Raw genomic sequence first — 15190 nt, forward strand, 5'->3', positions numbered from 1 at the left:
TTACGAGGCTACAAACTGTTCACTGTACATTGGCAGAAAAAATGCTATGTATGGTTCAGTTGTAACACCGGTGTGGTGCAATGGGGATGGACATGGTAACCAAAGCTGTGCATAATGTTATTGAGTTCCTCAGCGATGATTCCCCTGACATGGATGTGATCGGAATCTCTGGTGAGTTCCTTTTGTATGTTTTTGGTTTGATTTTAAAACAATGCCTTTTAGCTTAGTGTCATCTTGAGACTTAAAAATTTGAAATTTATTGGTCAGATAACTTCTTCTCCGACATTAACAAACCTGCTGCGGTGAACTGCATCGAGGGACATGGCAGTAATTAGAAGAGAGATAGGGAACAAGGTGTTGAAAACGAGTGTGTCTGACTTGGTGGAGCTCAATATACTCAAGAACCTCACCGTCTATGTTGTTGCAAGCTCTCTAGGTCGATTCAAATCTCATGCCAGCACTATATGTTTGTTGTATTCATAGCTACTTGTCAAGATCCAGCCCAAAACATGGAGAGCTCTCAAATTGATGGAAGCCATTAATAGCAATCACCGTACCTTCACTATCTCCACCATCACTGAAGATACCATCATAGAGAACCATGGCAAGGTTGTCTAATTTTACTTGTCATCACGTTCATGTATTTCAGGAGCATAGTGAGAACATTCTTGCAGGCAGTGAAGCTGACGTAGGATTGGCAGCATCATCGGGCCCGTCTGTTTTGGGAGACAAGGTCGATGAGGAATGTGCTGCAGCAGATCCTCCGGAGATTTCAGACGCTCAGAACAACCGCAAGCTCTGCCGTGAGTGATTGGAAATATCTATTATATTCCTATCAGCCCGTCAACGTCTCTTCTATGCATTTTTAAAAACTGCTATTATCTTTGTTTTCTATCATAAACTTTGGATATTTTTTTCCTTGCATGTTTTCTCTATTCGGAGATTTTATTTCTATTTTGGATTATTAATGAAACGTCGACGAGTTCTAACTCATACAAGATTTGTCAGTGTTGCATTTTTTTGGTTTACCTATTTCTGACATTTTTTTTGTCCACCATAAACTATTTTTAACAAAGTCGAGTAAAACTATAAAAATAAATAATTTTGCAACCGTATAATTTTATAAATTTTTCTAGAGTTATTAATTTTTTTTAAAAAAAATAGTTTATTACAATTCTATATTTTGAAATTAATTTAGGTAAAATAAGAAAATAATTTAATTTATTGTTCGATAAATTGTTTAATTTTTTGAATTCAAATTTTATATTTTGTTCCTTACACTATTTGTTTTATATACTAACAACTACCTAAGTAAATACTAAACAACTTCATAAACTTTATCTTTTGAACATGAAAGCGCTAATAACGCTAATGGTCGATCAAATCATTACGAAAATAATGCATATGAATTCGCCGGTCATTCTTATATCAACTTAATCAAACTGTGTGACTTCTAAATGTTATGTTCATCACCATTATATACAACACGGAAAAACAAAAGCGAAAAAAAATAAACCAAAATCCCGTACACAAAACTACACAACGATCAATAACTTATCCAGCTCCGCGCTTGCGCGGAGGCTATACCCCTAGCCTCTTGAACGAGCCACTTTCGCAAGTGAGTCGAATCTAATATCTCGTGATCTAGGAGGGATATAAACCAAAAAACCTCGTAAACCAGCGTCGTAAGCTCTCAAAAATCGTCAACTCAGAGGAAAAGGCTGGGCAACCTATTGGGTTATGGATCATCTCTAACAGATCCAAGCAATCCATTTTAAATCTCGTTGATATAATCCCTAAATACTTTAAATAAGGCACAGAAAGCAGTCCAACTCCGCATGGAGTGATGATAACCTTTTCCGACAGCCTTTGAGACCAAAATACTCTTGTGCTTGAAATCGTCATTTTTAAAGTGTTTTAATATTGAAAGTTTTGTTCAAAATTTAAAAGATTAGATTTTGATTTGAACATTTCAAAACTCCGACCTAATGCCTTATAATACTTTTAGTAACCAGAAAATTAAAATAAGCTCTTGAAAAATACATCTACACCAATTGAAAATATAATCTAACAGATATGACTTTAAGAGAAATCAAAGTTGAAATCCACACAAATATTAGATTAGGAATTGCTAATACATTGATAATAGAATGATTGTTTCACATTTTTAACAATTGGAGTGATTTTCCGCATCACAACAAGCTACAATCACGTCCATTGCCTACGCAGTTATTTTTTTCTAGATAGAGATAAATCATTTTCTTTGGTTAAATCTATTTTGGAAAAGACCCCTTCAAAGAAATTTACTTTAGAACCTGTCGAACAATCTACGAAAACTATTACAACGAAAATCAGAGCAAAATAAATATCTTAGACTAAAAACGCTGGAGGAAAACAAAGTATCGTCGAGAACTTTGGAAAAACAACCAGCGTAAAGCCAGAATACGAAAACAAAGAAAATGAGACTATTCGGAAAGTATTCAAGCAGTGCTAAAAACCATCAGCGTGCACATGTCCTCAAAATGTTTCTAGACCATAGGGCAAATATATTGGACCCTTAAAATTTATATTTATTAAAAACATTTACCTTATAAATATTTGTGACTATAGTTTATAACAAAAAATACATATAAAAAGATTGGGACTTCATAATTTACCTTCCTAATTATTCATTCTATTTCATTATAATTGACGTTTTAAGATTTTAGTTCTATTTTATATAAATGACGCTTTCATATTTCTATCTAAAACTTTAATGTTGTTTAATGTTTTAACTAATTATATTCTACTAGGTTAAAATCCGCGTCTTGCGGGGGATGAACATTATATATATATATATATATATATATATTGGATAATTAAAAATTCAGTAACTATGACATATATAATTAAATTGGTGTGAATAAGTAAAGAAATTCTATTAATCAAAACAATTATTGTTTTTTATTTTTATATTGCATATAGTTAAATTTAAATAATATATACATATATATATATATATAGTATATTTTTATATTGATATATGTTAAATGATGTGTTCTACTCATTTGGGTTTTTTGATGATTTGTATCTTTTTATATCAAAAAACTTTAAATCACTGATAACAAAAACTTCATTTTGTGATGTTTAAAAGTTTAGTAATTTATAATTTTTAAAAACATTCAATGCAAATTTTAAAATTTAAATATTAAGTTATCGGTATTTATTCAAAACTTTTATCAAAAAAATGTTCAAAGCAATATAAAATTGTTCAAAGCAAATTTCAAAATTTATTAAAATTTCTATGATATATAGTTTAATTTAAAAGATATATATATATATATATCTTTTAATCTTAATATTAATAAATGAGACTTCTTACTTATATGATTTTGTAATCATTTGTATCTTGTCATAAAAAAAAATTTAAACTATGGATCATTTGTATATATAACTATACTAATTTAAAGTTAAAAAAAATGATAGAGGGGTATACTAATTTGTATCAAATCTTTATTATTCAAAATCATTAATTGTGATATATTGAAAACAAAAATCATTAATCTTTATTATTCAAAATCATTTAATGAAAGAATTGAAAACATTAATAATTAATTTATGGCTATCTTAATAAAAAGCTTATTATATATTTATATGATATAGACTATTTTTTAAGTTTTTGTCATAAAATTACCGCAAGGAAGATAATGACCAAAATATGTTTTATTAAAGGAGTAAAAGACTTTTATACCCTAGATAAATAAATTAAAAAACAAAAATAATTTTTTTATAGTTTCGAATTACATGTTTTCAAATTCAAACTTTTTATAAATTTTTTTCAATTTTCTCTTTGAAATTGGAAAATGCTTTTTGAAACTATTTTTTCAAATTTTTGTTTTAAACTTTTAATATTTATTTTGTATTTTTAAAATTTTAAAATCCACCCAAAAACTACATCCGTCGACTCTAAACCCTAAAGTTTATATTAGTTAACTTAAACCTAAGGGCATAAGTGTTTACTTGTATTTAATAAAATATTTTGGTATTTTGATAGCTAGGGACTATATTTGTGAGAATTTTTTTTATGAATATCTAAGTGAGTTAAGAAATTTAATTAGATATTAACCATATTATCCCATTTAGGTTTCTTAATGAGTTGTTTAATAATAAAAGTGAGTTAAAAAAAATTAATTAAAAAACCCAAAGATTTTGAGCTTTATTGGTAGTTTCTTACCTGCCTCTACTCGGATCTTCCCCACCCGCCCCACCCGGCTCATTATCTTCCTAAGGGAGTACGAAATTGACGTGAGCTTCGTCGGAATTGAAGAGGCAGTCAACGGACGAGGCTTCATGAAGAGGCAATCGACGGACGACGGACGAGGCTTCTCGGTGCGACTTTCTTCCATGACTCCACAAACGTCGATAGATCGTCGACGGAACTTCCGTTGAAAAGGCACGAGCCGTCACCGATTTAGAGGATCCGGCGGCGATGGATCGGGAGAGGAGGCGAGAAGCTTGTCTAAACATGGCGGTGATTTGGTGATGATGATTCTGGATAGAGAAGAGATGGAGACGATAAAAAAAAAAGAAAGAAAAAAGAAAAAATAAAAAAAATAAAAAACACGGTATGCTGACACGTGTCATAAAAACTCCTTTGTATCGGTTGCAAAAACCATCAGTTAAAGATCGGTTATATAAATTTAATTTTGTTTCCATTTAATTAAATGTCTAATTTTCTTTAAAAACTCTACTAAGAAACGGGGATAATGGTGGTCTAAGGGTATTTCTCAAATTAATTTCCATCATTGCTTTTCTTTTAGTTTTTTTTTTTTTTTTTTTTTTTTTTTTGTACCTCCGTCGATCCATTATTATCATCTCTTAAACCGCCTACTACGATAAAAAAGCAGACGTTGGGTCAATAGCGTTTTGGCCGGGACGGGAAACACGATAAACTACAGGGGTAAAAAAGACATTTCGATTCGCGTACGTATGTACGCAGGGATAAGAGAGATACAACTCAACCACTTTGTTTATTTATAAGCCAAGAGATAGAGAGATAAGGGGACCAGAGGAGAGACAGAGCTTTGTAATCCTCAAGACAAAGAAGAACACGAACATTATGTTGCCCGCAAGAAAAACCAAGATAGATTTCTATTCCGCCGGTGCCGGAGACTGCGTCTTTACGCCGGGAAGGAAACGACGGCGATGTGTTTCTTCTTCTCCCATTTCTTCGGCGCCGAAAACTAAAGCAGGATCCGATTTGCTAGACTCAATCCCAGAAGATCTTGTTGTTTCTATCCTTCGTAGACTTGCTTCCACATCTCGAAGCCCCGATGATTTCATCAACGTTTTGATGACGTAAGCTTCCCGGTTAATCGTCAATATCTTCAATTCGTACAGAGCGCTTATGTCTAAGTCATAATTAATTGGTTTGTGTAACAGATGTAAGAGATTAAACAGTTTAGCTACCAGTCCTCTTGTTCTGTCGAGATTGTCTCGAAAAGCGTTCGCCGTAAAAGCTCAAAATTGGTCGGAAGCAGCTCACCGGTTTCTTAAACGCTGCGTCGACGCCGGAAATCTCGAAGCTTGCTACACTCTCGGAATGGTTAGTCGGTTTCCTAATTGATTCCTTAAATATTTTCTCTTTTGTTAGTTGGAAACTAAATCACTTAATTTCCTAATTAATTCTTAAATATTCTCTTTTGATAGTGGAAACTAAATCACTTATTTTCCTAATTAATTTATTAAAAATATACTGCAGTTTTGTTAGTTGGGAATTGAAACACTTAATTTCCTAATTAACTTTTTAAATATTTCTCTTTTTATTTTGTTATTTCAACATTAAATATTTCTTTTTTTTCTAAGTTGAACATTAAATAACTTAATTTCCTAATTAATTACCTAAATATTTTCAAAATTTGTTTAATTTCCTGTTTTGTTTTGGTTAACGGTTATGTCTTGTTTGTGCAGATTCGGTTTTACTGTCTGCAAAACAGAAGAAATGGCGCGTCGCTGATGGCAAAAGCAGCGATCAGATCACACGCGCCGTCGTTATACTCTTTGGCCGTGATCCAGTTCAACGGGAGCGGCGGTTCCAAGAACGACAAGGATCTTCGAGCCGGTGTAGCTCTATGCGCGCGTGCGGCTTTCTTAGGACACGTTGACGCGTTACGTGAGCTTGGTCACTGTCTCCAAGATGGTTACGGTGTTCCACAGAATGTCTCAGAAGGCCGGAGATTCCTCGTTCAAGCCAACGCTCGTGAACTCGCCGCCGTTTTATCTTCCGGAATCAAAGCTCATCGATCGTGGCTCGCTTTATCACAGCCTCAAATCTCTAATCCTAACCAAAGCCATAGTTGTCCGTTGCTGAGCGATTTTGGATGCAATGTGCCGGCACCGGAAACACATCCGGCGAATAAGTTTTTAGCAGATTGGTTCGCCGTTAGAGGCGGAGATTCCCTCGGAGATGGATTGAGGTTGTGTTCTCACGGCGGATGTGGACGGCCGGAGACGAGGAAACATGAGTTCCGGAGGTGTTCTGTTTGTGGCGTTGTGAATTACTGCTCACGCGCTTGTCAAGCACTTGATTGGAAACTCCGACATAAAGTGGATTGTGCTCCGATGGAACAAGATGCAGCCTATGACGGAGAAGGCAACGTTCAGATTGACGGTGATAACGTATTGGTGGTGCCTATGAGTTAACGGCTGCTTTAATTAGACGCGAGATAAGTTAACGAAGCTCTCGTTAGTTTCGTTTTTTGGTTTAATTAGTGCAAAGATTATGATAAAATATTACCAATGGTTAGATAAGAGCGTTAGAGTATTTTTTTGTATTTTAATCTTTTGTAAATATGAGTAACAGTGAATGGCTACAATGTTTTTTCTATATGTTTCTTGTTACTTTTTAATTTATTTATTTTTACTCATCAACAATATTCATTTCACCAAAATTTGGATACAGGTACTTGACCACAAGCGTTTATACCACTAATACAATGAAACAATCTACTATCGAATTTAATCACTAACTTGGACTTAATCCTACCGAATTTAAACCCCCATTGTATATTAGACCACTGTAAGAATGAAATCATCCCAAGATTCGAAGTGATCCATCTCTTGAAACTCCTACAACATCTACTAAAACAAAGAATACATGATTAAATCCGATAATACAGTTCTTAAACAAGCAAGTGGTACCAAAAGATAGTCATGATGCTTGTGACCAAATGCATCTTCACCAAAAGCGCATTCTCGAGATAACCGCATACCCCAGTTGTTCAATGTTCGGTCCTCAGCCATAAACGGGACACAGAGATCTGGACTGAAAAGCAGGACTCAGTGACAGCTTGTGACAGTTTTAACAATTTATTTCCATAAGTGCAGAGCTCGTACCGCATGAGAACACAAACCGACCTCCTCCGATGCTGGGATGTAGCAGCTCCGCCACGTACCGTCAATAGGCGAGTACCTCCGGTTGACAACTCCCTCGGCGCTGACCTTGATATATGATTTCCCCGAGAACCGGGAGACATAACTCCTGTCCACAGTCCGACCAAATCTTCTCCGGTTGTCTCACCGCCTCTGAGGGAACGAAGATCCAAGCTTGAGAAGACGTCTCTGCACTTCATGCGTCGTAGCGAAGCCGGAATCACCGTAGATCTAAAAAAGAAAACTAGATATGGCTCCTCTGAAACCCTCAAAGCTGACTTCCTCCTTCGCCAGCTTCCCAAGGCCTCACCGCTTCTCCAAAAGACGCCGGAACTGACCCCACTGATGCTCGAGCCGAGCTGTTGGAGAGGTTCCATCAACCGCAGAGAAACAAGTATATCAGCAAAGGTTGGACATGGAAAAAGGAAGCAAAGAGTAAAAGAGGAGAGGGGTGGAGGAAAAACGCCTCAGGCACCATAATAACCGGCCGGAGCTAGGGTTTTCAAATTTTAGAGAAAAATTAGAGTGTTTTGTTGTTAGAGAGAGAACACGGCTAGATTTTAATATAGTTTCACTGTTTCTTCTTTTATCTTGTCTGGGTACTTATAGTTATTTAATTAGTGGAAATATTATGATAAAATATTTACCAACGGCTAGATAATAGATATAGGGTAATTTTTTTGGATTTTAATATATTGTAAAGATGAGAACTAAATCTTGATCCGCGCAACCGCGCGGATTTTTGTTTCTATTTATTTTTATATAAACATTTTGTTTTCAATTCTAAATTGGTATATGTTATAATATATATGAGGTGTGTCTATCAATTTTTAAAACATAAAAAAATTACGGTATATTTTTTTATTGAATAAATTGTTTCAAACTTTCACATGTATTTGTATCTTCTTCTATATATATATTTTTTGGATTATTATTTCATTATTGAAATCCTAACTATATATATAAAGATTGGTAAAATATTGTTTTATTGTCATCTTCAAATATATTGTAACATTTCACGAATTTAGAAAGTTAAAAAAAAATAAACTTTCAGCTTCATAGATTTATATCGTTAAAAATGAACTTTTAGCTTCACGTCACAAGTAATATATATTAATTGTAGAAAATTTTGAATAAGTTGTTATGGTTATATATATATTAGAGGATATTCTTCTTAGTTGTTTCGATATTTCATAGCAAAAATTTAGGAAACACACATGAGGAGTCGACGGGAAGTTATAATTCGATCATTATGTTTAGAATATCCTTTTTTAAACGTTCAACTAATATGATACTGTGTAAATTAGTTGTTTCGATATAAGGAATATATATATATATATGTATATATATATATATTATTGTTGCAACAGAATCTTGGTTTTGAATTTTTTTTGTTATATTGGTTTTAAAGATAAAGAATGATTTGAATAAAATAGAAGGACATCATATATTGGTTTAAATGATCGATGTTGATATGATAAGACCGGTTTCTTTTCAGGTGAACAGGTTCAAATAATCGAACTCGAATCATCACTTGAGCATGTATAAATAATGTGTAAGTGACTACAATAATCTAAAACGAACGGTTTATGGACCATTTTAGGTGAAATGGTCGAGTTGGTAACAACGAACCGGCTGTTGGTCTGTCTACAAATGTCGTTGATACGAGTTGGTTTTGTTTAATACATGAACGGCATGTATATTAACATACCAGAACTCTAGAACAATACGAAAATGTATTATGTTTATACAACCATTATATATACATTGGTTAAATTAGTTAAATCAGATCAGTATTTACAAGTATACGATGGTTTACATTACCACTATGTATAATTTATTAAAGAATCAAATGTGAGTTTGTTAACCAATCTGGTTTTATAGGAGTAGATGTTATATTAGGAATGATATATTATTAAGCCATATTATTAGTAATAAATAAATGATAACTGATTTCTAGTGATGGTCCATTTTTAAAAATATCACACATGAATCAAGTTTGTGACTTCGGTTTTAATATATAATATATCAATGAACGGCTACCATCTTTTTTTCTTTATTTAAAAGCATTTAAAAATATATATTTTAAAATAATTAAAAACATTAATTTTTAAAATTTAAGGATAAAATTAATATTCAGTGGATATGATTAAAAACATTAGTTTCACTGTTTCTTTCTTTATTTATAAGCTTACTTTTCTTAGATTTCATCTTCCTTGGCCGTTTCTAATGTAGAAAATTCGAGTGAGAGTATATCTAACGTTCAATCGATTTCTCACGTTATAATTATTTTGGAACATTCTTCTTTGGTAAAATTTTGGAACGTGTTTTGTTTGGTCATTAAGAGGTTTCCTAGTCTATACTTAAATAAAACAATAAACGATGGATATGATTAGGCATTTTTTTTTATTTTTTTTTATAACCATAGTGTGAATCCTGAAAGTTTTCTAGGTCCAAAGACTAATCACTACGAGGCCCGGAGAATCCGCGTTTTTTTACCACTTAAGACGCTCCGGGTGGCCAAGGAGAATCAAACCCATGACGGTATTCGTAGCTGTGAACCTTTTACTACTAGACTAAGATCATTCGGTCATGATTAGACATACAAGGAAACTAACAAAAGTATAAAACATGCATAACCATGGCCCGCACCGTGTCTATTCAAAGACTACGAAATGCTAGATCATTCTGTTAACAATAACATGCCCACAATAGACGCTAAGACTCGAGCGTTTTGTTTTAATTATGGGTTTGATAGAAAGAGGACTAATCCAAATGTTCACATTTGATATTTTTTGATACATATCATCAGTCTCCTGTTTGGCGTCAAGATATACAAATGGTAAACATTTTGGTAAATTACCGATATATTCTAGCGATCGTTAATGCGGCAATAGTAAATAAGCACACATGCCTATATCCCGCTCAATTTTGACCAAAGTGATATGAATAACGATATACCAAAATCCTAAAACAAAAGAAAAACATTTTTTTGTTAAAATGTAAATTATATACCAACAAAGAAAAAAAAAGTTACGAGGAGTTTAATGAAGTTTGGTCTACTTGGACAGACTTATAAATGTAAGGACTGTCTAAACGTACAAGAACGAAAAAAAACCCGAAGAGTTTCGAAGCAACTTGAAAGGATTGATCATTCAGGATTGGGAGATCTACTTTGGACTCCGTTGCCTCAATAGTTTTCGTTCAAGTCGAGTTGTAGTGGTGGTAAAGATGAAGTATAATTCGAAAAAAAGGATATAAGAATTTTTTTCCATTTATCAAAGAAAATATTTTTGATAATGTCTATTTATCGATGGTAAAGATGAAAATTGGTACCATAAAAATGATAAACATAAAAAAATTTCTTTTAAAAAATAGTTTCAAATTTTTTTTTTCGGATTTCAAAATAAATTTTTGAAAGAACCATTAATTTTTAAAAAGGAAAAACAAGTTGACCTGAAAAAATATTTTTATTATTATTTTCATATGTTATATATATCATAACAACATAAAATTCACCCAATATTTTATACTTAATTTCATGAACTGAATTTTTATTTACTTTGTTATTTTACATTTAATATTTCTATCATTATAACATTAATATACATACTCATAACATACATATAATTATTATTTTCTAAACACTACAAGAAAACACTGGCTTTACAACGAAGTTTTACAACGAACATAATTCCTCGTAAATTTACAAGTAGATTACGTCGACGTTACGACGAAAAGCAGTTTCGTCGTAAAGCGGATGTAATATTACAACGAAACTGTTTCGTCGTAAAGTCGTTGTAAAGTTACAACGCTTTTACGTGAAAAATTAAATTCCACGTAAACGCTTTGTAATGTAACAAGGACTTTACGACGAATCTTGTTTCCTTATCTTTCCTCGTAAAGACGTTGTAATGTTACAAGGACTTTACGAGGAATCCTATTTCCTTATATTTCCTCGTAATGGCGTTGTAATTTAACAAGTATTTTACAACGAATCGGGTTACCGTTATACTTGGTCGAAACGTGTATTAAGTGTGCTTTATACCTAACTAAATTCCTTGTAAAGTGGATGTAAAATCCTTGTAAAAAAGTTGTAAATCCGTAGTAATACATTGCGTTGTAAAATACTTGTTAAACCTTTACCTACCAAACTGAAAAACACAACTAAAAAAAATGGTTGATGGATGCAATATCTACGAGATACGGAGTTGGACGATTAGTGACTTTCCTGCTTATGGGATATTGTCTGGGTGGACAACTCATGGGAGATTATCTTGTCCAATTTGTCGTGGATCGACAGATGCTTTTCAACTGAAGAATGGTAGAAAGAGTTGTTGGTTTGATTGTCATCGTCGATTTCTTCCCATCTCCCATCCGTACCGAAGAAATAAGACATTGTTTAGATACAAAAAAGTTGTCAGAGATAGTCCTCCTCCATATCTCACCGGACAACAGATCCTAGCAGAAATTGATTATTATGGAGCTCTGGAAACGGTGCCGCGTGGAGGAAACCGGACAACAGTTGTCAGAGATAGTCCTCCTCCATATCTCAACACCAATTGGTGTTGTGGATGTCAACTCTGGGAGAAGATACAACAAATTCGAGCCTTTCATCCTAGCTTCTCAGGCTGAACAAGTTAGCTTTCTTCCATACCCTCGCCTTCGAAGTTCTGGGATTAATTGGTTGGCTACTATCAAAATTACACCTCGTGGACGAATTGTTGCTGGAGAAGAACCACCATTGCAAGAAGAAGATGATATTAATGAAGTTGAGGTTCCTGATCAACAACTTGATGAAAATCTTCTGATCGACCCAAATAACCATCAATATGAAGATCTTCCCGAAGATGCGACAGATGAAGCACGTGAAGACGAGTTCGATTGTAGTGACGACGATGACTGTTCAGATGTTGATGAGAACTCAAAACGATTCAGAATGATGTAATATATGTAACAAATGTTGTTTTTATCTTTACAAAATATTGTACCCAATGTTGTTTTTTATTGCTTAAGTGAGATACTTAATGTATGTGTACTATAAGTTGTCTTGTATAATATCTATTTCTTAAGGTAAAAAATTTTATTTTGTTGAAGTTAAGGGTTTTAGTTGGATAAAGAGGATGAAAGTATTAATGAGTGATAATGGTAAAGATGATAACTTTGGGGTTTAGGGATTTGATTTTCAGGGTTTCATACTTTCCTCGTAAATTCATTGTAAATAAAAACACGGGCCTGGTAACTTCGTCGTAACATAAAATATTATTTCCATGTAAATTCTTCGTAACATAAAATACTATTTCCTAGTAACTTCGTCGTAAATGAAAAAACACGGGTCTGGTAACTTTGTCGTAAATGAAAAAACACGGGCCTGGTAACTTCGTCGTAAACCAAAACACGGGCCTGGTAACTTCGTCGTAAACGAAAACACGGGTCTGGTAACTTCCTCGTAACATTACGACGAAGTTACGAGGAAACCGTTTTTATATATATGGGAGAAGTCTTTCATACGAGCACTGCTCGTATCTTCCTCCCTAACTCCTCTCCCCCTCTAAGGTAACTTTCTCTCTCTATCTTTTTTTTTTTTTTATAGTTTAGGTGGTTAGTTTAGGTGATTAGTTTAGGGAATTAGTTTAGGTGATTAGTTAACGGAATTAGTTTAGATGATTAGTTTAGAAAATTATTTTAAACAATTCGTTTAGGATATATATTAATTTAATTTTTTTAAATTTTCTAGATGGCTCCTAGACCGAGACCAGCAGCTCCTGCACCTACGTATGCGGATTTGTTTGGCGATGGATCTTCCTCTAGCGGTCCATCGTCTTCTTCCGGGACAGTTCCGGACTCTCACACATCTCGAAGAGTTTCTTTGACCCCTCCTCCTCTTCCATCTCAGATGCCTCCCCCACCAGCTCCACCTGTCGCCCCGGATCAGCCTGCCCCACCGGCTGCAGTTCATCCCGATTTGCGGGTGCCAGCTCATGCACCATTCGCAAGATACACCGTCGAGGATTTGCTTGCCCAGCCCGGACGAGAGGGTTTACACGTTCTGGACCCCGATAGACCCCCGGGTACTTATTGGTAAGTACATAAAATTATTAATTTAAAATTTAAAATCTTTGATCAATTTTTTTAACAAATTTGTTATATTTGCAGGTTTGGGGCTAACAACCGTGTTAGCCGGAGCGTTTCAGAGACGATGAAGGGATATTATGACGGCCCTTATCCCAACTGGACCATGACTCCCGATCACGTCAAGACGACGTGGTTTAAATGTTTTGCGGTAATTATATTTACATATTATTAATATTTATATTGTTAATTAAATAATTATTATTTTTTTTCTAATCTTTTAAAATGTTTGTTTTTTCAGCAAAGGTGGAACTGGTCCGTAGGAATCACCGAGAGGGTGAAGAGCGAATTTATTGCAAAGGCGAAAACTCGTCTTTGCAATACCGTCTCCGATTGGAAGGACAAGTGGGAGATTTACGGCTATGAGGGGAAGCCGAGCGGGGTCACAAAGGAAGCATGGGATGGCCTCATCACCTATTGGAACGAACCCAGCTCCATCCTCAAAGCCAACTCCTGCTCCGCTTCCCGAAGAACGAGGGATAAAGATGGCCATTTGCCCATGGTTCATAGAACCGGCCAAAAACCCCATGCCGGAATTCGTCTCGAAGCTGTAAGTTTTATTTAAATTTATAATTTTCATTATTTTAAACTTGTATTTATTAATTATATTTAATTTATTTATTATTGTTGTTTATTAGTTGGAGAAGACGGGAGTTTTGCCATCTCTCTCGGACTTATTCAAGATGACTCACGCCTCACCAGATGGGGGTTTTGTGGATCCTGCATCCGAGAAACTCTTCAACGCTGTGGCGTCTCGGGTTGAAGAGCAAGAGACGCAACTTACCCAACAGTCTGCAGATGGATTACCCGTCAAGTTGTCAACCGAAGAGGTCGACCGGATCTTCGAGGAGGTAAAATTTAATAATTTTAATTTTTTTATTTTATTTTATTATTAACTCTAAATACGTTTTTATATATATACATATAGGTGGCTCCTAGAAAGAAGGGAAGGACGGTCGGAATAGGTTCCGTTAACGAAGTTGCAAGGTCGACTTCGTCATACTATTCGAGACGGGACCAGGACAACGACCGGATGCAGGCTCGCATGGATACCCAGCAGCAGCGTTTGGACTCTCTCGAGGGTTTGCTGGATGTGATGGCGGTGGGAAATCCAACTTTGCAGAGAGCTTTGGCGGAGAGACGAGCAGCTCTCGGGATGAGCCAGCCGGATCCCGAAGCAGGAACGTCTACAGACCCGAACCCCTCAGCCAACTACTTCGATGACGATGATGTTGGCCTTTAGTTTCCTTTTTTAATTTCTTTTGTTTTGTATAAAAAATATAAATTCTATTTAATTAATGGATTTATAGTTTTTTTAAAAAAATTATTTGGTTTCATATTTAATTTTATTTCAAATATTTTAAATTTTAAAATTATTGTTTTATAAAATTTATATAATTATTATAATTAATTAATATTTTAAATATGGAAATGTAAATTCGTTGTAAAATTTCACGTTAAGTCCTCGTAACATTTACGAGGAATTTACATGGAGTCGTTGTAAAGTCCTCGTAAAGTTTACATCGACTTTACGTGGATGCCTTACGTGGCTTTTACAACGAACTATTACGAGGTATTTACATCGCCATTTACGAGGGCATTACGACGAATAGTTTCCTTCCGCTTTACGAGGAATTGACTTCTTCGT

General features: G+C 34.4%; 3 protein-coding genes across 4 annotated transcripts; 2 read left to right on the forward strand and 1 right to left on the reverse strand.

The window, feature by feature from the left end:
• Positions 1–5007: 5007 nt before the first annotated feature.
• Positions 5008–6867, forward strand: LOC106375628 (F-box protein At1g67340). The gene is made up of 3 exons (XM_013815587.3): positions 5008–5337; positions 5422–5584; positions 5950–6867. The coding sequence occupies exons 1-3, from the start codon at positions 5099–5101 to the stop codon at positions 6679–6681; spliced, it is 1134 nt and encodes a 377-aa protein (XP_013671041.2). The 5' UTR covers positions 5008–5098; the 3' UTR covers positions 6682–6867.
• A 195-nt stretch (positions 6868–7062) lies between these two features.
• LOC106375629 lies at positions 7063–8203 on the reverse strand. 2 transcript variants are annotated; one of them, XR_001275318.3, is made up of 2 exons: positions 7375–8203; positions 7063–7298 (listed from the first exon to the last, which is right to left on the reverse strand). XR_001275318.3 is itself a non-coding variant. In XM_013815588.3 (2 exons), the coding sequence occupies exons 1-2, from the start codon at positions 7785–7787 to the stop codon at positions 7120–7122; spliced, it is 597 nt and encodes a 198-aa protein (XP_013671042.1). In that variant the 5' UTR covers positions 7788–8124; the 3' UTR covers positions 7063–7119. The 2 variants fall into 2 exon arrangements, 1 of the variants encoding a protein (XP_013671042.1); XM_013815588.3 differs by having other exon boundaries at positions 7063–7303; positions 7375–8124.
• Positions 8204–10961: 2758 nt separating this feature from the next.
• LOC125581791 (proline-rich receptor-like protein kinase PERK10) lies at positions 10962–14915 on the forward strand. Its single transcript, XM_048747796.1, has 2 exons — positions 10962–13491; positions 13567–14915. The coding sequence occupies exons 1-2, from the start codon at positions 13148–13150 to the stop codon at positions 13715–13717; spliced, it is 495 nt and encodes a 164-aa protein (XP_048603753.1). The 5' UTR covers positions 10962–13147; the 3' UTR covers positions 13718–14915.
• The last annotated feature ends 275 nt before the right edge of the window (positions 14916–15190 follow it).

The sequence above is a fragment of the Brassica napus genome, chromosome C2, assembly GCF_020379485.1.
Source record: "Brassica napus cultivar Da-Ae chromosome C2, Da-Ae, whole genome shotgun sequence".
Classification (NCBI taxonomy): domain Eukaryota; kingdom Viridiplantae; phylum Streptophyta; class Magnoliopsida; order Brassicales; family Brassicaceae; genus Brassica; species Brassica napus.